Source organism: Eucalyptus grandis, chromosome 10 (assembly GCF_016545825.1).
Source record: "Eucalyptus grandis isolate ANBG69807.140 chromosome 10, ASM1654582v1, whole genome shotgun sequence".
NCBI lineage: Eukaryota > Viridiplantae > Streptophyta > Magnoliopsida > Myrtales > Myrtaceae > Eucalyptus > Eucalyptus grandis.
Genome location: NC_052621.1, coordinates 25,275,123 through 25,300,005, shown reverse-complemented (window position 1 = coordinate 25,300,005; position 24,883 = coordinate 25,275,123). Strand labels below are relative to the sequence as shown.

Here is a 24,883-nt window from a genome sequence, read left to right as displayed (position 1 = left end):
TTAATGGTCTGAGTTTTTAACCTGTAAATCAATTTTTAAATTGGAGTCGCCACTAATCGATTTGGGGTGGGTTGATTAGAAACCCAAGTGAAGTATCGGGAGAAATACTCACTCCTACGCAACCAGAGAAATTAGGATCGGGGACTTGATTACACTAGTTAATCACTAATGCCCTTTCGGTACCTAATCTTGTTTAAACCCTAAGGCTTTTTGGATTTTTGAGAGATTTTCCATGCATTTTTGGGAGGAAAAACATTTTTTTTGAGTATTTTTCTTTTTTAGACATAAAAGGGATTTTTTGGTATTTTTGGCAAGTTTTTCTGAATTTTTAGCTTTTTCTGAATTTTTTGGCTTTTTTTTTTTGGAAAATATTTTTAAATATTTTTCAAAATATTTTTGAAATATTTTTTTGATTTTTCGAAAAAATAAAATATTTTTATCATTTTTTATTATTTTTCGATTTTCTGAAATTAAAACATTTTTAATAATATTATTATTTTTAAAATTTTTCTTTTTTTATTATTAAAGTATTACATAAAATAATGAAAAGCCGACCCGGGTCGGATCCGCGGGTTGGGTTCGACCCGGGTCGACAACCCAAGGCGGACGAGCCCGCAAAGCGGGCCCGACTCAGTTTTTTTTTTTTTTTTTATTTTTTAAAGCAAATCGCAGCCCAAAAGCGAAATAGGCCCACTTCTCTTAGGCCCGCACAAATTTGGCCCGCGCGACTAAACCCTAGAGGAACCGGGTCATCCGCCCGACCCGACGACCCGACTTCCGGCCCCAAATTCGCGAAACCCTACTCGGATCCAACCCACTTGACGATCCATCTTCTTCCCGCCGACCCGGCTCGGAACCCTCGAGATCTAGCGATCCGCGGCGCCGGAAGGGTGGTGGAATGTCACCAAGTGGTGACTCGACGATGGATGGCAGCTAGGGTTCCGGTGACAACGACGGGCGGCCGATGGGTCCTCAAAAACAATGGCAGCAATGACGATGGGTGACTACGGGGTTTTCGGGATGGCAAAGTGGCCCGGCTTGGGGCGAGATATGGTGCGCGATGAGGTGTGAGGGCGGCAACTGTCATTACTCGCCGACGGCGAGAGTGTGGCACGGCGGCGTTGCTGGTCAGCGAGACGGCGTCAACCGTTTCAAGTCCGCTGCCGGCCGGGGTAGGTCACGGGATGGCATCGAGGTGTGGATAGCACCGCGACGGTCGACGGCGTGCCTCGGCGAGGCAACGGCAGCGGCGACGGCGACTTTCACGCGATTTCCAGATCGCGCCCCGGATCTCGACCTTTCTTCCTCCGCCCTCCACTCACTCGATCTGGACGGCGTCGAGGCACGGCTCGCGGGCGTCGGGAGGACTGCAACGGCAAGTGGGGTGTCGAAAGCGTGGCGATCCGGTGCGGTGACGGTGTCAAGGTGGTCGGGAGCTTTCGGCTTGGCGCAAGGATGGCGTCGGGCAGCGTCGACGGCACCTCCTTTCTCCTCGAATCCGACCTTCTCTCCCTCGATTCCTCTCTCGCTCAGCCCCTTCACCCGCTCGAATCTCTCACACTCAGCCGATCCGAGCCTCCACCGGCCGGATCTGACCTTCTCGGACTCGCTCGCGGCGGCCTCCCCCGAAGTCTCTCGGTGGGAGGTCAGCCGAGCTCGCGACCCGAGTCCTCTCAAGCTCGCTCTTCGATTCTTCCCCCGAAGTCTCTCGGTGGGAAGATCTCGGAGCTCGCTCCTCCCGTTCATCGACGAAGGTGGTGCCCTTTTATAGGCGAGGGAATCCGGTCAACGGAGCTTCGACCGCCGGTCCCCTTCGCGCGCCGGGCGGTTCTCCTCGGCTGAACCGGTGTCCCATCCGAACTCATCCAGCGAAGCATGCTTGGCATTGATGGCGCTTCGCGATCTTATCTTCTCCGGCCGACGTCGGCCTACTCTCCTCGGCCGTAGGCCGTCCTTTGCGCGTCGTCGTCTTCTGCGCGTGAACTACGAGGGCGGAGAAAGAAGGAGCGAGGAAGAAGAAGAGGGAAGAAGAAGAAGGAAGAAGAAGGAGAAAAAGGGGGTGGGGCCAAGTCGCACGAGCCCACGTGAAGAAAAAAAGGGGGCTGCTGCTTTTTTTTTTTTTTTTTTGCTTTTTGCTTTTCTTGTTTTTGTTATTTTTTTTTTGGTTTTTATTTATTATTTATTATTTACTATCCGAAAAAGGCAAATAAATGTAAAAAAAACCTAATTAATTTAAAAAATGAAATTTAGGTGTCAACAATAATAATAAGAAGAAGAAGAAATAGAGTTGTTAAGTCAATCCGATTAGTCTTCAGCCGGCGACGGTTAGCGCTGCCATATCCGAGATTCTCTCTTCTTTGGCCCATTCAAACCCACGAAATCTCAACAGAGAAATCCCATCTTATCAAAGTTCAAATGACCAGAGTCCTTGAAGCCCCCTCAAAAACGGAAGAGCTCATCTCTCTCTCTCTCTCTCTCTCTCTGTGGCTAACTCTCGCTTTCTCTCGCTTTCGCTGGCGTCCGAAGAAGATGAAGATGCGAGCAAAAGAGCAGGTGAGATCCAAGTACTCTCATCTCGGTTCAATCTTTGATCTGAAACAATATAAAAAAATAACGTCATGGTAATGTTCGCAGGAAATCTGACTGATATTGAATCTTTTGTTCATGGTTTGACCTGAAATCCGCGTTGATGCGATGGTGTCAGATCCAGACATTACCATAACGTTCCATCCAGAGCCCTCAAGCGAGATGACGCCTATTTTTCGTTCCATCCGAAGACAGCCCGATGTTGTTTTGTATGTCATCGGTTGCTTCATGAGTCATCAAATACGATTTTCTGAGATTTTATCTGTTAACTGCAACTGACATATTCTTTTCTTTTATTTCCGGATGGTTTGCCTGCTGTCGTGGTTCTGCGGTGGGCGTCCGGAGGAAACGATTCAATCATTACGGTCCGATTTCTGTGCTCCGATCTCGTTTGCGCGGGTATGTCTCTATATACATTAGCTGTACATTTCGAGTTCTATGAATGAGATATCATTGAGTTAGTAGAAAATCGAGATGGGTGGATGATGGTGACCAACGAGTGCGGCGATTATTTGGCAACACATGAGGGTAGTTGATAATCATGTTTCAGAGATTGGCAGTGGCCAATGATAAATTGTACGATTTCCAGTCCGATATGAAGTATTGTTGAAATTTTAATTGTCTGAGATTGAAAATGAGTCATCAAGGTTTCTTGGTAATGATACTAAAACGATGGACAATAATAATAACAACTGCATGATAAAACCATAAAGGGGGTGAATAAGAGGATGGGTTCTATATTGGAAAACAGAATTAGAGTGCGTTCTTGGAGCAGTCGTCCTTCAAGATAGGGTCGATTAAGGTTCAATAATGAATTTTGGGCTTGAACGGTGTCGGAAAGTTTGGGCTTAACTTCATTAAAATATATTTGGGCTGAATTTGAATTTTGGGGAAATGGGTTAAATAGATTGAGGGGGCTTGATATAAGAGCCCATATTTGTATCCGTGGCCCATATATAGAAATAACTAATAAACAAATTATAAAATAAATTATAAAATAAAGACAATTAGAAAACAGTTAGAAAAAAATAGGCATTGATGATGTAGTTAGATTTTAGTATTAAAATTAGCTTAATTTCATTTAGTTAGTGCACACACGGTTTAGGGTTTTAGTGGACACATTTGATCTAGTTTAGTTTTAGAAGGTCAATTTTTAGAAAAGAAATTGAACTGAATTTGAACTAAGCTCATGAGGGTTACCATCTTGATAATAATGATAATAATAGGGCTATGTTAAATTCTTTGCTCGATTCTTATCAAGTCTTTTTACTGCACTTTATTCGTTAGTTATCCTTTCACTACTATCTTTGAGTGAATCGATTGTGATTCTTTTATATTGTTTTTTTATTGTGATTTTTCTGTTTTAATTGAATGGTTAGATTACAATTTAGGACCACAATAACTATAAAAGCATTGCATAGGACACCTATTGGACATAAATTATAAGAGTCGTGATTGAAAAGAAAAAAAAAAACCGCATGTGATACTTAGTTAACAAATAATCAAGTTATGATACTGAGATGGCACTAGTTAGATAACTAGTGTAATCAAATCTCAAACTCTAGATTTCTGGTTATATAGAAAGTGATGTATACTCCAATACCTATCTTGGTTTCTAGTTGATCTCAACTCCTAATACAAAATTCTCTTTGGGTTAATCAAAATTGAATATCTTAAGATTGCGTGAGATAAGAGTTTGGGAGAACTCGCATTGAATAGGGATTGTTGGTCCTAACTCGACATCACCTCTGAACCTATCCTTTTCCCCGACGGAAAAAGTGTCGCGGCAATTACACTTGGGTTTCCCGTGTACCTTTGCTAATAAAATAAAAAACTTTGAAAAAAGGTCTAATATAAATATGTATATAATTTACATATTGGATATTTAATTTTCTCTAATTATGGACTCTTGAATTTAATTTTTTTATTTAGAACCAATATTTCACCATCTAAAATTTGTAGTTAATTATCCTACAACTTTAATTTTCTGAATAATGTCGTCAGGTTTATTTCTTAACTATTGCACACATGCAAAAGTAATCATTTTCTACTACAAGTAAGTATCTGGGTGCTAGTCATTAAAAAAAAAAAAAAAAAAACGAACAATTCAAGTTCTATTGTCACTGACGAAAGTAAGAGTACTGTTACACAAGTAAAGTCCGTTTTCTATATATTTGATTTGCATATTTTGGCATTGGTTTCTTACACAGTCAAAGTCATTTCTCACTTTCATCCAAAACCCTAGAATACCCTATTCCTCTTTTCCATGGCATCTCTTCCACCGCATTTCGACCTGAAAACAGCAGTCACGAGTTACCTCTCTCCGCACATGCCTCCCTTCCAACCTATAGCCGCAATGCAAAATGTCCAACAAATGGATGCCAGACACTACACATGGTTCTTTGTTGCACGTTGATTGTCGTATTAATCTATTTCACAGCGTTACTCATTTTCGCCATCTTCCTTTACCTCCACAATGGACCTAATTACCATATTTAAAGTCGCGGGGCTGACTGTGTTGAGTATCACAGTCATCATATCCATCGGGACCAATTGAAATGCTGCCCTCTGGGTGGCGAAATCAAAGATTTACGAAAATTTGTACTTTCATGAAGTCGAATGCTTCATCGACTATCATTGGGACACAATGCAATCCATGGCATTGGCGTCATTAGAGCCATTCGTGCTACGATTGGCTGACGGAACTATAATAAAGGTAAATATGACAATGGAGAGGCCCAAGGAGGCAGTGGTGGAGGACATGGATTAAGAGCGGAGGTCCGTAGGGACAGTGGTTGTCATGGTGGGTCCGACGATGTGAGGCACGTACGTGTTTGGGCTGTGAAAGAATGACTATTCCCACATTGAAGCTCATTGTGACGACATGAAGGTTGTTTTTGCAAAGTCTATGGGGGGAGTGAAGCTTTAGGTTTCAGAGATAATTTAGTCCAATAATCTTCCACCGGGCTTCTATAACAATTTTGACTGAATCCATCCACAAACCCACGCTTAAGAGCTGCTATTGATAGTAAGATTTACAAGCCCGCCTTGAACTCTTGTTGGCCATAATGTTCGTTTTCTTTTCCATATAATTTAGTGATCCATGATTTTTGAACGGTACATGAAATTTGCAAGTACTAAATATATATAAAAATGGGGTTGGGTTGTAACTTGCAGGCCATCTCATCTATCGAGATTCGCAAGTACTGATTTTTACTTTAAAAAATTAATTGAGTTATATATCGGGCAAAATAATACAAGGCAAGCTCATGAACCTTAATATCAATAGCAACACCTAAGATTGGGATCCTGGATGGATTTAGTTAACATCAATATAGAAGCGTGATGAAAAATTATTGGACAAAAGATTATCGCCGATGACTAAGCTTTCCTCCCCTCTAAATTCGCCAAAGCTACCCTCAAGTTGTCACGGTGTGCTTTAATGTGGCCGTAGTTTTTCTTTCACCACGACCCAAGCACGTACATGCTTTGCATCTTCATACCCAATTCGACAGCCACTATGCTCACAGACCTCCACTCTCGATCCTATCCTAAACCACCGCCCCCTCAGGCCTTTTCTTATATTCGCCTTTATCATAATCCTACCGGTAGCCCACAGCACGAATGGCTCCGTTGATGCCAATCCCAAGTGTTGCTATATGAACCAATGTTAGTAGAGGAAGCAGTTGACTTTATGGAAGAACAAATTGTTGTAGATCTTTAGGCTTTTTCCACCAAGAGGGCAGCTTTCCAATTGGCATCAGTGGATGTAGTGACTGTGAGATTGGACACGATCAGCCTGACGACTTTCAATATGGGGTATCCAAAGAGGCAAAGGAAGATAGTGAAAACTAGTAATATTGTGAAACACATCAACATGACAGTCAATGAGAGATAAAGAAGTCATGAGTCGGATGAGTCTAGTATCTATTCGTTCAACATTCTACATCATGACTGTGAATTGGAAAAGGGGGCATGCTAGAAATAGGTGTGATGCCAACATGCACATGGTGATCTTAGCGACACAATTTGTGAATGAAGCAAAAAGTTGGCAGACCAAAAGAATAATCATAAAGGTGACTCATATCATAACTGCAATTCCAACTCTTTTCGTACGTCACATTTGCCATGCGGGATCAATACCAATATTGGTATTGCGTAAGTCACCATCGCCAAAATTATAGTGACCTAGCTGATTAACATAGTAAGTTTTGTGCATATCCGTCGCATTAACGACATTTTACTAATGAGAATCAAAATTATAGTAGTGACAATAGGAAACGAACAGTATTGCCTGAGATAAAAATTTATACTCATTAATCATCGCATGCCAACTTGGTTTGGGCGGGCACACGGACGGGCACATTATATTACGAAAAAGCCTAAAAAAACTCTCCAGAATTAGTGTTTATTGGGATATATTGTTTGGAGTGATTTATGCTGTTAACTCGTCGCTTAACCTTTTGCTCTTCTTTAAGCAAACATACTGAATCATCAGGGCATGCGATTCCAAAGAAGAAAACACGGTACCGATTCATTAAAGACCAACTTCGAACCAAGCGTACTGAATCATCACCTTCCTAGGTGCTGATGAGGTCTTCTTAGGGAGAGTTAGAATGTTGCTGATGATGGTAAGAATTCTTTATTCTGGACTGATACCTGGACATTCTGAGAAGGCCATTTTCCCCTTTGCTCTCTGGTTGCTTTGGCCGTGACGCAATAACAAAGTCTTTTGGTGACAAAGCCAAGTTTCAAGACTTGAAGGAACTTTGTCTTGTGGGAGCTGCTGCAACACCATGCTGTTTCTGCAGAAAAGGAAACGCCACCCTGCCTGGGAAACCGTCTTCGTGCAATGGACTCGCCCGGCCTCAAACTGGTTCAAGTTAAATTTGATGGCTCGACTAATAGCAACCCTGGTTTCCCCGGATGCAAATGGCAATTGGGTTTCTGTTTTTAATTGCCGCATTGACCACCTTGCTAGTTCTGCGGCCGAACTTTGGGCCGTTGGAGATGATCCGAGACTTGCTAAGGAACTCCACATCAATTATCTGGAGGCGGAGTTGTGTTAAAAAGTGATCTATTTTTGAAAAGCTCTAGAACACACTAGCCCACGCATGCTTGAGAATGAAGTATACTTAATTCTGAAGGAAAAGTGGCGGCAACAATTGTCGGAGTTGGCAACAAGCAGGAGCTGCAACAAACTGGAGCTAGGGAACGTCCAGCTGTAACATGCAAGAGAACAGCTTGCAACTGCAAGCTGAAATTCTAAAAGTTAAATACGTATTGTTTTTTCTCTTACTGAAAGTCGGCAGAAAAGGCTGTGAACGAAGTTTATAGACATTAAGTTGTCGGCCTATGTACACATCAACTGGAAACTAAGAGAACTCCTAAACTTTTGTACCACGCACTTGAGAAATACATTCTCCGTGCTTTCACACACACTTGCACACACACGCTTCCGCAAAATCCAACAAGTTGGATGCTTCGGTAACTGTATCGACACTCCCATCAAATTTGTTGAAAATTCTCGTTTTCACTTCCCATTTGAATGATCGTAGGACTCTACTGAAAGCTCTCGAGAGGGCTAAAACCAGGCACGCTTACAGGTAAGGAAGCCGATGTGCAGATAAGCTTGCTCGGAAAGGAAGGATGCTGAAACAACCTGGGAACTCTATCTCAAGACATAGACGCTGTAAATTTCTCTTTACGTTTAATTTAAAGCCTGCTATTTCCTGGAAAATAAGGTTAATACACTAAGAATTCTTTGACTTCGTTACTCACTTTTATATTGGCTATTCTTTAAGTAGAACAAAACTCTAAGGAAATGGAGTAGGAAAAGCCAAATTGACAGTCTTTGCACAACATAAAATTGCCTGATTGACTTCTCATTGATGAAGACAATAATGTCTCGAGTACAATCAAATTAAAAATTGTTCGTCACACACCTAACAACCCCGTATCCAAAATGGGAAAGGGGATTGAAGTTCCGAACTCTGCCTCAGCATCTGAATCGACCTCCCTCTTTCTCCTCTTCGTCCCGGTCGACCCGTCATCACTGGATGGCGAGCTAGGCTCAGCGGACCGACGCTTGGTGCTGACCCTGATGGGCTCGTAGTCGGAGGAGCTGATGAGGTGAGGGAAGTTGAGCTTGGCCTTGGACCCCCTCATCTTAAAAGCTGCGCGGTCATAGGCGAGTGCCGCGTCCTGAGGTGTCTCATAAGTACCGAGCCAAATTCTTGCCCCTCTCTTCTTGGGGTCCCTCATCTCAGCTGCGTATTTTCCCCACGGCCGCCTCCTCACTCCTCTGTAACTTGTCTTCTCGACCGGTGCTTGTACCTCATGCTCCACCACCTCCGGTTTCTCCTCCATCGCCACACCAATGCTGTTATAATCGATGGTCGTTGCTTTGAAATCAAGTTCTTGATTTGAAGCCAGACCAATGCTATTATAACCAATGGTCGACACTTCAAAATCCAGTTCTTGATTCGAAGCCGAAGGCATCGTCCACCCGGAATGGAGCGCGTCGCGCAAAGCGCCATACTCCAACATGTCCTCAGAGCAGTCGACTTCGAGGGGCGGTTGGGTCCAACTCTGTGCCAGTAAAAGATCGCTGAAGCTCGAACTCCTCGAGTACATGTGAGCAGGAGTCGGTGCATAGAATGTTGCATTGATTCCATCATCGAAGTCATCTCCAAGAAGATGTTCCCAAATGGATCTCAAAGCATCGCGTTGATGGGTCTCAAAGGGACTGACGATTTCTTGAAGCATTTTCGTTTCTGGCGAGAATATGTAGCTTTGAGGATCACTGATCGTGGAAGATCGAAGGGGATGATTTGGTTTCTGAAGTAAGACCGAACAGCTGAGAACATCGTCTAACTGGGAGCTATATATATAAGTTGAGCTTGGTTTGTAGTGATCATCATTTCGATAATTTATTCATAAAGTATTTAGCTCCAACTCCCAAGACAATCTGTAGATTCCACGAAGGTGCATCTGGTGATGATCAAAGAGCTTCTCAGCACATGTTTCAAATGCTCGAATGGACTTCTTTAATCATAAGGAGACACGAAGTGATGTATTTCTTAATCTTATTTAAAAAGCATGGGGCACGCTCGTCTTATTTTTATTGGGTAAGGACGATGATGGTCCTTAGATCTGAAGACCTTAGATCTGAAGGTGTTAATGGATCCAGTGACTGATTGCTTGAAAAAAAAAAAAAAAAAAAAATTGGTGGCATGGAAACGTACATAATGGCTGCGTTTGTTTTCACTTCTTTTTCTGTTTTTAAACACTTTTTTTGTTTTTTTATTTTTGGGAACAAAAAGGAACATAAACGCGTTTGGGTGTGTTTTTGTTCCAAAATTATTTTTTTGTTCCCGAAACACATCTGAAATGTAAAACAAGAAAAAAAAAGTTATTTTTTGTTTCTGAAACAAAATTTAGAAACACTTTTTTCTTTTTCTTCTTCTTTTCTTCTCTCTTTTTCTTCTTCTTTTTTTCTTTCTTTTTTTCTTTGGCCGGTCGCCGGCCATGGCCGAGGCTGGCGACCGCCAAAAGAAGAAAAAAAGAAAAAAAGGAAAAAGAAAAAAAAAAAGAAAGAAAAAATAAATAAGAAAAATAAGAAAGAAAATAGAAAAATAAAATAAAAATATTTAAAAATAAAAGAAATAAAAAATTATACAAATTTACCAAATGTGTTTCTGTTTATTTTTTATTCCCGAAACAAGTTTACCAAACGCATTTTTTTATTCAAAATTGTTCCCCGAACAAAAACTTTTTTTCTATTTCGTTTCCTAGAACAATTTTTAAACAAAAATGTTACCAAACACGCCCAATGTGGCGGAAAAGCAAAAAGAAAACAAAAGAAGACAAGATATTTCCCAATTTTTACTTTTTGACATTGCTCGAAATTAAAAAATGGACAGAAATTTTTTTATGGTCAACAATAATATAGCTAGGCATAATAAAAATGATTAACATGGGAATGAAGTTAGTAACCTAGGAGTACCAAGGTTCCAAGTTCGCATCAAGGTCTTAGGTTCGACTCGAGCACCCAAGTCTAGGTCCGAGCTTCGAGGTCCCAAGTTTGTGGGCATCGAGGTTGGATTTCGACCTTAATTAGATGTCTCGAGTCCGAGGAAATCCCTATATATGTACAAATATCCCTTTCATGGTCCTCGGTGTCATGTCTAGCCCTTTTGAATCTTGGGTTTTCATCTTCCAACTTCTAAGGTCCAAGTGCTTGGATTCGACCCTTGGTTTGTGGGCTCGATGCCTTGTGCCTTGAGTCCAACCATTGCATTCGGAGTCTAAGGTTACTCGAGATCATGTTCTGTAATCGGATCTATTTAGATTTTTAGTACCTAGAATGGAAATATCGGTTCGCCTCATTTAAAAAGTCCAACAAAAATATTTCCTTTTTCTAAGAATCACTCCCTCGGAATATATTTTACAATCTTGCCTAATAATCCCAAAACAGATGGGCCCTAAGTAATTTCTGAAATTCTGGATAGTATTTCTAATTGCTAGAAAGTATCAAGAACTCAAACTATCATCAATTTAATGTATTTTTGTTCTAATTATAAAAAAGATTCTGTCTTTTTCCTTTAGTGCTGTCATTTACATTCTTTTGTTGTTTATTGAGAATTTTTTTTAGAGTAATTGATGCTTTGTTAAGTCATCGCTTACACCTCGCTTTTCTTAAGAAACATACTGTCTTTAATGACATCCAGATTTTCGGGTTTTATTTTGACTGGATAAATATGGCCGTTTTCGTTCAGTTGAAGCCCAAAAAGAAAATAGAAAGGGAAAGAGAAAAGAAAAGAAAAGAAAAGAAAAGAAAAATAATACCATGTGGTGTTATATTAGCATTTCTTTTCTCTCCCTATCTCTTCTTTTCTTTCTTTTTCTTTTTCTCTCTTTCTCTCTCTCTTCTCTCCCCTTTTCTTCCGTGCGGACAGCCCCCTCCCCACGCCGACTCTCTCTCCTTTTCCTTTGCCGTTTCCTACTTTGCTTTCTCTTCCCTCTTTGACTAGTCAAAACTTCTCTCTCTTATCTCTTCTTCTCTCTCCTCTCTCTTCTCCCTCATCCCACGTGACCTTCTTCTTCTTCTTCGTTCTTCTTTGTGCGAACCAGACCAAAACCAGCAAAGAAGAGCAGCAGCTCGTCGAGGACCACCGTCGCCCGTCCCGCCGCCGCACCGGAGCCGAATCGCCCGCGCACGTCGCACGTCCGCCGTTCACCGCCCGTGCGTCGCCTGCGCGACCCAGTTCCCGTTCGGTCTCTGTTCAGCCACCGTGAGCGGCTGAGCAGGCCGCCGGAGCCGCCGTCCAGCCTCACCGGAGCCCCGCCCGCTCTCCCGACCTCTTGCCGCCCCCAACCCTCTCTTTTCTTGCTGTTTTGTGGGCGAACCAGCAAACCCACGGAGTGGGTATCCAGCTGTTCGTGGGCCGTTTTGGGCCGTTTCCGGCCCCGAACCCGAGCCGTGCTTTGGGGACAATCGTTCCTCGCGTCGCCACCGTCGGATTGATCCGATTTGCGCGCGATTTGGTGAGTAATCTCACTAATCTTGGATTAGTTGGCTAATTATGCTTATGGTTGGTTTAGATTTAATTAATTATGTTTAGGTTGTTAGATTAGAATAAATTAGCAATTATTAGTCAATTGTGATGTGATTTAGATAAATTGATTGTGTAATTAGCAAGTAGACGTGGTCTACTAATTATTGGAAGTGCCTTGGGATTTTCCCCGACCCTTAGTGGGCTCCAATTAGGCTTTTTCGGGCCTAAGTGGATTTTTAGTATTTAATTATTAAATTTCGGAATTTCATTAATTAATTATTTATTTTCCGAAAATTCAACTGAGATGGTCCGGAACCGGAATATTGTGCTGATGACCGTGGTGAAGTCCGTTTATTTAATTGGGCTTTTATTTTGTCTAAATTGAATTTTTAATATTAATTAAATAATTATTTATTTTTCGGAAATTAAGATTTTAATGGCCGACGACCGAAATCTCGTGCTGATCGTCAAGGCACAGTCCGTTTATTTATTTGAGCTCCACGTTGCATGGAACTAAATAAATTGTGATATTTTAGATATTTACTCTAAATTGATTGGAATTGATTGAGACCGAATTATGGATTAGTAAATGGCGTGGTTAAATTCTGCAATTGAGTGTTAAATTATGCAAATTGAGTGCTGATTGGATTCTTGGTATTTAATTCCAAAATTTGTGGATTTTGATATTTATTCGAAAATCCTGTGTGTCGGGTTTTGACACCAAAATAGTTTTTGGTACTATATGAAATAGTGGGATTTCAAAAAGGATGAATATCAATTTTTCTGGATCAAGTTGACCGTGTACCCACGCACGAGTAATTTCGGTGAATTTTAATACGAAGAAAAAGGCCAGCTCACCATTTTAATTGAAGATTTGAGTGCAATGCACGGTGCCCGGCCATATTTGAGTGATCGTGTGATGGTTATGAGAAATCGTCCCGGGCTGTTGAGCTGGACGTTATCCTTATGTGGGATACCCCCTGGACAACGGGAAGCCGGTCGCAGTTGATTCTGGACCCTATGCTCCTTCGGGAATGCCGTCGACGTAATGACGAAGCCGCGCTCCATGGGGGGAGGCGATGCATGGCAATGCCAGAAGACCGCCAATAGAGTTGGCCGTACCCTTGAGGGTGTAATTAACAATTGGAACGCATGATGGTTGAGTTTGATACGCCCATTATGAGACAAAATTGTGTGACATGGAATGGGACGTGTCATAACGATTTGGCCCTAATCCTGACCCTTGTGATTTATTGAGTTGAGTGATGCGTTTCAATTGCTGGATGTATCGATTCTATACGTAAGGTATGTGAATTGTACTAACTTGCAGGTGGGATCTGAGGCCAAGGTAAGTCCCCTCACCTGTGCGTGTTTAGGCAGCCTTTAGTATAGTAGTTTACTAATCGGGCTTAGTGGGGTAGAACTCGCTGAGACGTAGTCTCATCCCGGTTGGGAAAACATTTCGGGACCCCGATGAGGAGCCGATGAGGAGGAATCGAGAAAGAGAACTCGGAGGTGAAACCTGAGTAGAAGGATTTTGGAAGAAGAAGATAATCCCGAGAGGGGCCTTGAGTATGGCCTGGATGGGCTGAAAATCTATCTTCTTTTGAGAATTTCTTTTGAAGTGAATAGTTATGAATTGGTTTGTGTTTTATATAAAAGTTTGGTTATAAATTTCAATATGAAAAATATGGCCCTGCTTTTCTATCCCATCGTTTTATTGTCTGGGGATTTTAACTGCTTCCGCATGTGCTTAATAAACTAAAGGGTCGGCGATACTTGTCCTGGGATATCGCATTATAAAATCGACCAAGTGAGAAGGATGTGTGCGTGCCCGAGGATCGGGGCGTGACACATACTGATTCATCAAGGCATGCGATTCCAAAGAAGAAAACATGGTACCGATTCATGAAGGACCGACTTTGAAGCGAACCCATCAATCATCCATCACCTTCCTTTGCCGCCGATGAGGTCTTCTTAGGGGGATTTGCGAATGTTGCTAACGATGATAAACTTTATTCGACTGATGATATGTGGACAGTCCGAGAAGGTCATTTTCCCCTTTGCTCAATGGTAACTTCGGCCGTGACGTTAAAGAGCAAAATCTTTTGATGACAAAAACCAGGTTTCATGACTTAAAGGGACTTTGTCTTGTAAGAGCCTTTGCAACATTATGGTGTTTCGCAAAAGGAAGCACCACCCCGCGAGGGAAGCCGTCTCGTGCAAGGGACTCCCCGGCCTAGAACTTGTTCGAGCTAAATTCGATGGCTCGACTCTTAGTAACCCTCATATTGCAGGCTGGGGAGGTTTAATTTGGGACGCAAATGGCAATTGCCAATTGGGTTTCTGGTTTCACTCGCTACATTGACCATACCACAAGTCCGGTTTCGCGGCGGACTTTGGGCCATTGGAGATGGTCCGAAACTTGCTAAGGACCTCCACATCACTTATTCCAATATGGTGTTAGGATTCAACGCACAATCACAAGGAAATAAAGAGTAAAAGTGAGAAATGGTCAAGACACAAGACTTTATCCCGATTCTCCCTTAAATTAGGGCTATATCCAGCAAATAATTTCCCTATAATTAGCACATCGCACATTTCTGTTACATTTTCCAATTACATAAGAGAGATAATGACATAGGCTCAAGTCCAAACTATCAATAAAATATGAATTCAAACTATAAAAACATTCTCGTGACCGGAGACACTACTCCTACAACCCTCGCCAGTGCGCCCCAAACCCCCGCCCACTTACTTTGGGCAACGAGACTCTTGTTCCATCCTATCAATAGAAAGTATAAACGACACAGCAGGTGGAGTTAGATACTCTAAAATCTGGATCGACACTCCCATCAAATTTATGGAATAATCTGTTTTTGATTCTCTTTTGACTAATAAAGCTTGCTTGGAGAGGAAGGATCTTGAAAGAACGATTCTCGGATTTCGTTTGAACTTCCTCCCGATGCTATGTTTCTAAAACCTCGACAAAGTGGGAACTCTATCTCAAGACCATGTAAATTTCTCTTTACGTCTAATTCAAAGCCTGCTATTTCCCGGAAATTAAGGTTACTTCGACCTCTTTTTTTCGGCGTCCGCAGTCGGGTACGAGCGCCTAAGGAGGCTAATGGCTCGGCTGAATTTATTAAGCCCGAACTCTCCCAAGTCCACCAATTCACGAATTAATGGTTCAAGTTTTAAACCTGTAAATCAATTTTTAAAATGGAGTCGCCACTAATCGATTTGGGGTGGGTTGATTAGAAACCCAAGCGAAGTATCGGGAGAAATACTCACTTCTGCGCAACCAGAGAAATTAGGATCGGGGACTTGATTACACTAGTTAATCACTAATGCCCTTTCGGTACCTAATCTTGTTTAAACCCTAAGGCTTTTTGGATGTTCGAGGGATTTTCCATGCATTTTCGGGAGGAAAAACATTTTTTGAGTCTTTTTCTAATTTTTTGGACATAAAATGGATTTTTTCGGATTTTTTTGGTATTTTTTGGAAAAATACAAGTCTTTTTTGCTTTTTCTGAATTTTTTTGCTTTTTCATGAATTTTTGGCTTTTTTTTTGGATTTTTGGCATTTTTGGAAAATATGGAATATTTTTTTATTTTTTTTATTTTTCAGAAAATAAAATATTTTAAATATTTTTCAAAATATTTTGGAAAATAAATTATTTTTTATTTTTGTCGATTTTTTTAGAAAATAAAACATTTTTCAGCATTTTTTAAATATTTTTCGATTTTCTAGAAATTAAAACATTTTGGATTTTTTGAAAATAAATTATTTATTTATTATTTATTAGAATATTATTTTAATATAAAATAATAAAAAGAAAATAAAAGCCGACCCAGGTCGGATGCGGGTTGGGTCGACCGGACAGCGACCCAAACGCGGACGGGCCCGCGTTGCGGGCCGGACTGATTTTTTGCCTTTTTTTCAAAAAAAAAAAAAAAATTAAAAACGACGCCGTGGCGGGCGTTTGGGGACGCCCGCCCGACAACCCGCTCCCTTCGCGAAAACCTACCCGGCACCCGACCCCCACCGCTCGCGGATTGCGAACCCTACCCGATTTTCCGGGTCGGATTCGCCGCGACCTAGAAAATCGCAAACCTAGGGTTTGCGAATCCGCGGCGCCGGGGATGAAATGCCTAGGCGCGGAGGTGACGACGGCTACGGGCGGCGGCATCAAGGACGACGGCGACTACGCGACGGCGACGGTGACGGAATGGGGTTGTGATGAATGGCGGGGACGGCGACGGGCTTTCGTTACCTTTTTTATCGCGGGCGATGACGGCGGCAAACAAGGGTTGCGATGAACGGCGGGGCCACGGCAAGCAACGGCAAGGCGGTGAGCTTGATCTCGTGATGGCGAAGGCTACGGCGAACAGCTACGGCAACGGCGAGACCTAGTCCCGATCAAATTTGGTCGAAACGCTCTCTCTCTCTCTCTCTCTCTCTCTCGGGCTCGCCCTTCGAGCTCCCCGAAGTCTCTCAGGGACCCCTCCGAGCTCACCACACCACGGCCGGCCTGAACTCGAGCTCCCCGAAGTCTCTCAGGGGACCCCAAGCCTCGGTTGGCCTCTCTCTCTCTCTCTTTGTCTCCCTCTGTGTCTCCCTCTGTCTCCACCCCCCTTCGTCGATGGTGGCTCCCCTCTATTTATAGGCGCGGGAGCGGCCGGTCAGCGAGGCTTCGACCTGCCGGTTGGACCGCCATCCCATCCGCTATCATTGCTTCCTCCGGTCACGTCCCGTCGACGCCACCTGCCCCTCTGCTCCGCACACGACCGTCGTCCGCTCATGCTTCTCCGGCGTCGCGCCTGCCCGCGCGTGCTCTTTAGTGGCGCGAGGAAGAAGACGACGCGGAGGGGCCGAGCTTGAGGCGATGATGAGCCGAAGGCCCATGCGGGGGCTACTTCTTTGCTTCTTTTACATTTTTTCGCTTTTTCGCTTTTCTTGTTGTTTTTTCTTTTTATTATCTATTTATCCGAAAAGGAAAAATAAAATAAAATAAAAACCCTATTAATTAAAAAAGGAAAATTTAGGCGGCAACAGCTGCCCCTCTTTGAAGGTGAGTTCACGAGAGGTTGCATTCAAAGAACGGTCAAGCCTAAATTTTATGCATGGATGCATAGCGATTATATTTTATTTGGAACCTATTGTTCTATGCAAAAAAGAGCAATATAACATTACATATACTAAGATAGATAGGAAGATACCTATAGTTACTTATCGAGAGTGAGTGAGATAGGGTGTGAACCCCGAGTTTGGCAAGTATCAAAGCGTCATCTTACTTGGTGATATGAGGAGGTTGCTTTTCCAAGGCTCGAACCATTCTTCGGTCGCCTGTTAAAACAATCAATGATTTGTCTAGGACCCGAACCTTTCTTCGGTCGCCTTGACAGAAATTGCTCCTCCGGGACCCGAACCATTCTTCGATCGCTTATTGGAGTAATCGGTGGTTTGTCTCGGACTCGAACCATTCTTCGGTCGCCCGTTAAAACAATCAATGGTTTGTCTAGGATCCGAACCTTTCTTCGGTCGCCTTGACGAGAGATTGCTCTTCCAGGACCCAAACCATTCTTCGGTCGCCTATTGGAGTAATCAATGGTTTGTCTCGGACCCAAACCATTCTTCGGTCGCCGTGACGGGAAATTGCTTCTCCGGACCCGAACCATTCTTCGATCGCTGTTAAAACAATCAATGGTTTGTTTAGGACCCGAACCTTTCTTCGGTCGCCTTGACGGGAAATTGCTCCTCCGGGACCCGAACCATTCTTCGGTCGCCTATCGGAGTGTCAGTGGTTTGTCTCGGACCCGAACCATTCTTCGGTCGCCGTGACAGAAATTGCTTCTCCGGACCCGAACCATTCTTGATCGCTGTTAAAACAATCAATGGTTTGTCTAGGACCCGAACCTTTTTTCGGTTGCCTTGACGGGAGATGCACCGACCTTTCTCGGGGCATCTCATTTGTGGGTGCCTGATTTGTATCGAGGACACCAGTTGGTACCCGACCTTTCTCGGGAGGATGCGCCGACCTTCTTAGAGCATCAATTTTGGAAGATACCTGGACATTCACAAGCATATTAAAGAGTACCTGGATATTCACAAGTACCAACCTGAAGGGTATTTGGACCTTTGCAGGCGTCGAAATGGGTATTTGGCTGACCATAGGCATTGAAGGGGTACTTGGATGATCACAAGTATGAATTCTTGGGGGATACTTGGTCATTCACAAGTATCGAAGGGGTACTTGATAATTGGAAATATTGAGAACATATCTTGGATATTTGTGAAGGTGTCCCACCTTCCGGCAATTGGGAAATATCGAGGTGTGCACAGGATATTCGTGAAGGTCTCTCACCTCCCGGTAGTTGGAATATCGAGGATGTGCCTCGCATATTCATGAAGGTCTCTCACCTCCTGGTAAATGGGAATATCGAGGGCGTACCCCACATATTCGTGAAGGTCTCTCACCTCCTGGTAATTGGGAATATCGAGAACGTACCTCGGATATTCATGAAGGTCTCTCACCTCCTAGTAGTGGGAATATTGAGGACGTGCCTCGCATATTCATGAAGGTCTCTCACCTCCTGGTAATTGGGAATATCGAGGACATACCTAGGATATTCATGAATGTCTCTCACCTCTTGGTAATTGGGAATATCGAGGGCGTACCTGAGATATTCGTGAAGGTCTCTCACCTCCTGGTAATTGGGAATATGGAGGACGTACCTCAAATATTCGTAAAGGTCTCTCACCTCCTGGTAGTTGGAATATCGAGGACGTACCTTGGATATTCGTGAAGGTCTTTCACCTCCTGGTAATGGGAATATCGAGGACGTGCCCCGCATATTCATGAAGGTTTCTCACCTCCTAGTAACATAAACTTGAATGTAGCATGAGGCTTACTGGATGGCCGCAGGCACTTAAAAGGGGTGGAACACCTGGATAGCCACGTGTGTACAAAGTACTGAAATACTTGGATGAACACAAGTATTTAATGATACAACCTAGGACCACTCAGTTGGTCCAAGTGTAAGAAAGCATACTTGGGTAGGCGTAGGCACACAAAGCAGTGGAATGCTTAAACAGCTGTTATTATTTGGAGACAACTTGGGCAAGATGAGTGTCATGAAAAGGAAGTACCTGGACAACGGTGGGTACTTGACGATATGGGGGTACCTAGACAGCAGTAGGTATTCCAAGAGATACTTGGTCGGTCACAAGTATCAATACTCTGGGGACAACTCGAACAGATCGAGTGTCAGAAAAATGGAGTATCCGAACAGTAGCCGGTACTTAAAGACAATGGGGATACCTAGACAGCAGTAAGCACCCAAACTCAAATGACGACTCAAATAGGTTGAGTGTCAATAAGAGAGTACCTAGACAGTGATAGGTACCTTAAGACAAATGAGGATAGATATATGCTTACTTGGCAATATCTCTGATCTCGAAGAGTATGTCTGCTATTTGCACAATATGCACACATGATTGTATATGCTGTAAATTCATGAGTTTAAATGAGATTCATGCATGATAATTTTGTCAGTTCTGCATCTTTTGATTTCCAGGGAAGATTTTGAAAGACAACCTTCATTTAGAATGTAGATGTCTTGAGCATGCCGGATGAGGGACTTTCGATCAATAAAGGACTTTTTGCTCACTCTCATGGAAAAGGCTATCATGACCATTGATGCAGGATTTATAAGGACCACACTATCTCACTGTCATCATGTCAACAGGGGTCCGAGTATTCTCGCAAATAGTACGACTTTACCAATGTGAGAGGTCTTTGTTGAAATTGTGATGAAGACTTGGTTAACGGCTCATCAAATGGGACCGTCGAGGTTAAGGCTCCTAAACGAAATGTTGCATGATCATCTCTGGGTTTACAAGTCAAGAATCTTATGAAAAGAGATAGAGTAATCTTGCTCGTACTTCTTCGAGCGATGCTTATAAACATATGAAATCCCACGTTAATTGAAGTGCCCCTAGTCCGAAGAGACTTTTACAATGGGAATGTGATGTAGACTTGGCTCACATGTAAGAGGTGAGAGTTGGTGGCTTGTCTTGGCATTTGTCACTAGTCTTTCTTGTCATATGGAGGTTACGTGGACCACAACAACAACTTTTTCTTGGCTGTATTTTTCTTTGGGGGGCATTGGCATTGCTTTTACCGGGCACACCGCTTTTTCATGCCCTTATTTTTATTCCGATTCTTCAAATATGGGCATTGACCTTGCTTTTACCGGGTACACTGTTTTTTATGCCCCTGCTTTTTTTTCATTCTTGTTGCTTGAGAGCTGATCTTGACAAGCTTAATCGAAGCACCGTTATTAGACTCTTGAGTCTTCATCTTTAACTGGCGCTCAGGCTATAATAACTTCTGCTTTGTCTTGATGTGAGGGTAAAATTACAAACTCACTTGGATTGTACAATGAATACAAGTGCGTAAAGAAAGAATTGCTCTTCATGACTCTAGGGCACTTAAATTAACGAGAGTGTTCATATGCAATAAAGACACTCGAAGATTGATGCAAGTGCAAGCAAGAAAATTTCTATCCCCTTTCTCACCTTGTGATGCTGACTTGTTTTCGACTTGCCCCAGTGTGGGGTGGTTCTTTGACGGGGATAGGAGAGAAGCTTCACCCGGTGTATGGGCTTAATGGGGTGAGCAATGAAATGCCTCTCATTATTTTGGTTATCGTACCATTCGCGAGAGAACTCTTTACCCCGTAGTCATGGAATCTTACGCACTCATCTCACAAGTGTATAGATGGGGGACTGTGTGTAGGATATAGCTTGCCTGTCATCATTCTGACGCATCTCATCCAGCATGCTCAATCAATATTGTATTCTTCACTTAGCTGCCTATTCTAATTATCCTCAACAGAATCAATGATCTAGACAAACAAAATCATCATGCAAAAATCCATTTGGAAAAGGCATGCAACATTTTAAACATGAGAGAGTTTGTACTCTCAAAACAAATGAATGGTTTTTGCTCAAAAAGACCTTGTTGACAACTTTAGGAGTTAACATAATGGTGTTTCCAAATATGTTAAATTTTGAACATCAAAAGGGTTATTCGCAAATGGATGTCAATGGTTGTCCCTATTGATTAGGGATATGACACATGAAGGATCGATCGGGGTTGGGGATTTGATCGGGCATCTCGTTTTTGCCCCGCGAAGAAAAGATGAAAATGGATCAATCAACAAGGCCAAAATTAAAGGTGAATTGAGGCCTGAAGGATCTCTGTCATTTGCTTTGGCGCTACTTGAGACGTCATTTTGCTTGGGAGAGTTTGTCATGCCTCTCATTGATTTGTTATCTTTGTTTTTGACAGTCGGGTGATCCTGTAACATGTTGGAGAAATCCTCGTGAAGAGTTTTGAAGTTGACAAAACGTTTCCATCGATCCCTAGTCCGAAGGTCGGCGGACTCGTTGGTTAAAGTCGAAGACTTCCGGACAGCCGAGACTCAAGACTCAAAGTCTATCCTCATTGAGTCAAGCGATCCGTTGAAGAAAGGTTATCCCGAACTGAATGTTTTGTTCAGATTTAACCTTATCATCTGGAGAAGATCTCATGGCCGGAGAAGACGTATCGAGAATCCTTTGATTGATCAAGATTGATTCAATGACTGAAGATTCGATGATTGTCTAAATATTATTGGAAGGTTCTACTTATGGAAACCGAGATCCTGATTGTATGGGCGAACATGATTGATGGGCTATCAACACGTTCCTTTAATAGCTCGAATGATCTTCCTAATGATTCCGTCCAACGGGTAGATTGGAGGAATTCCTTTGGTAAGTGCCAACGGGTATGATGGCATAAAGGAGTATATAAGGAAGACGTCCTTAGTTGTTCGAGGAAGTGCGCGATAGAAAAATTCCAAAGTTTGAAGCTCTATTTGTTTAGATAAATCCTTTGAGCGAATACTTGTATACAAAAGAGAGTCTATATTTGTGAGAGACCTTGAGGAGGTGTGGCAAGTACATCTACACTTTGTGGAATCAAGGCAAAGCTGTGTCTGTAACTACTCTTTTGATCATATTGAAATCCAGCCGTGGTGGGCTGTCGGTGCGGAAGAGTGGACGTAGGCTTGGAAAAGCCGAACCACTATAAATCTGTGTTCCAATTTCTCTCTTCCTACCTTGATCGTATTTCAATTTGTTAAGAATTGCTTCCGTATATCGACAAATTGTTTGTGCGCCTATTCACCCCCCTCTAGGTGTTTATACTAGCAATATCATAACAAACAATACATGCTTCTCATTGATTCGTTATCCTTGCTTTTGACAGTCATGTGATCCTGCAACAAACAAGAGGGAATGTGTTAGTCATGAACTCTTTCAAGAGTTGAATAACTGGAAGCGATACAACTTTACCCTTCATTAGTTTGCGGATGATTGGGTGAACTTTGAAGTGAGATGGGGACACGAAGTCCTATGTCCCTTGCTTTGTTAAGTCAATTATTCTCTCGAATTAGCTCTGGATGACACGTCCTTCTTTACACGAAGTCGGGTGAATTCGATACGGGTCATTCTCATGAACCTCACTTGGCCAATATTGACCATCAAGTTTGGTTTTGATTCCCAATGTTTCTGTCAATAGGGAAAATACGTCAAAAAGCGAATTCAAAGAGCGGGGAGTATTGGAAACGATACCAAATTACTCTTCTCCAAAGTTTGTATTTGCTGACTCTAAGGATATTTGAATGTCGATGACAGCCTTTTCGTCTTGGCACGTTTGACATTTCTTTCGATTGGCCTTCCTCACTCATGGCCATGTATGCATGATTGATGGTTGTCGATTTATCTTCAATGCTTTCCTTACGTGGAATTTTTCTTTTGTCTTTGACTATATGGCCATTGGGCAAAGTCATGTATCTCAAGCTTCTATGGAATGCGAGATGAACAATCAAAATCTCAATTCTCTTATGACAATTACTTCTTGGGAGAGCATGCGTCTGGAGCACGAAGTGAGGTTTCTAAGCCCTTAGTCATCATTTGAAATAAGGGGCTAGAGACCTGCATCTCACTGTCTAGATTTCCTCCCCGTGACAATGGTCAATTCAAAGGAAGAGAAGAAATTCCTTTTATGCACTTCTTGGCTTGTTAAAGCTGGAAATCCCATTGATGAAACCACAACAACTAGTTGCTCGGGCACGTTGTTGGAAAGATATTGCTCGGCTTGAGAAAGAGTTGGGCAAGAGCAAGGTGGAGTGCACAAAGCTCTGGGGACGGCTTGATTTCAATCGTATGCCTGTACCTATTACGTCCTATCTTTCGTTTCCTGTAAATAGAAGAGAGAGGACATTATTTCCAAAATTATATTCAGAGAATAAAACTTACCTTCTTTGAAGTGGGATGGTCTTTTCTATTTGCCCCACTGCCTTGCTAGAATAGTGTCTTTGAATTCGGCGAGTTCACATGATGTGCCAGCTTCAAATGCCCCCTGTCACACTAAGTCAAAGGGGGTGGGAATGATCTTCTGAGACCTCCAGTAGACTCGAAGTATTCGCATGAGAGGACCACTTCATTGAAGCTATGGAAGTACAACCCACGCAACCAACAACGATGCTCGTGAGGTAAAGTCCCTATGAATAGCTTTATCATTTCTTCTTCGGCCAGTTGAGGGTAAGTTTGCATCATAAAAGCCTCCCACCTCCTCGCATATGTTCGAAAATCCTCCATTGGTCTTCTTCTAAAGTGAACCAAGCTCTGCAAAGCGGTTCGGTTCCAATCGCTTTGATCTTTGAAGCGGGAATGCGAAGAAGACAGCTCATTCCAATCTCTCATGAGGTAGATACCTTTGATGAACCATTGTAATGCAGGTCCCGTAAGACTTTCTTGGAAGGCCTGAGTTGTGAATGACACCGGGTCATAGTACCGACTCATTTCAGCATGGAGGTACTGTAAGTGGGCCACGGGGCAAGTCGTGTCATTATACTTGTGGAGATTAGGTATCCACATTTCTCTAGGGGTCGTGATCCTATGAGCGCAGGACGGGCTTGATGTATCTTGGTTAGACCCCTTTGGTTTTCCCACTTTGCATATTCATTGTAGTGGTGAGTTTTCTGTTTCGGAAAGTTGGATTCTACCGAGATTACCCCATTGCTTTCTTCTTGGTCAAAATTTTCGAATGAGGATGAAGTATTGAAGCTATCCTCATGGTCAGAGGACAAGCTTAGTACTTCATTAGGATCGTAGCGGATAAAGACGTACGCTTCCTCTTCTGACGAACCTTCATCCCCGGATGAGAGTATGAAACAGTTATACGATGAATCGTCAGTTTCATTGTCAAAATAACACTGGAAGTCCTTTGGATTGTATTCTAGGGCCGGGAAGTCTTCAGGGTTGTACTCTAGGGAATGCTCGAAGCTTTGGTGCGGTGGCTCGTCGGCGAATCTTTGCATTGATCTGCCTTAGGCTTTCTTTTCTTGGCTTGGTCCAGGACCTTTTGAGTAAGGCCCTTCGTTTTGCCGGCTTGATTCTAAGGAAGTGAGAGACATTAGAGTTTCAGCGTGCGATTCACTTTCGGGTTGATAGGGGTTGGTATTCTTTGGACCCTAGCTCTTGGAGTAAGCTTGGGGAGTTGTCCAGTCGTGCCCCGGTCTTGAACATGCTCTGTGTCTTTGATCTCGTACAAAGGCTCCTTACCTTTCCTAGTGGGAAATTTTCCAGTAACAAGGTGTTGTTCAGCTGCCCATTTATCATG

The 24,883-nt window shown here is 42.7% G+C and overlaps 1 protein-coding gene across 1 annotated transcript; it reads right to left on the bottom strand.

The window, feature by feature from the left end:
• Positions 1-8,523: 8,523 nt before the first annotated feature.
• On the bottom strand, positions 8,524-9,354 carry LOC120288782 (ethylene-responsive transcription factor 13-like). The gene is made up of 2 exons (XM_039302934.1): positions 9,024-9,354; positions 8,524-8,915 (listed from the first exon to the last, which is right to left on the bottom strand). Exons 1-2 carry the CDS (start codon positions 9,352-9,354, stop codon positions 8,524-8,526), a joined length of 723 nt encoding a protein of 240 aa, XP_039158868.1.
• Positions 9,355-24,883: the final 15,529 nt, after the last annotated feature.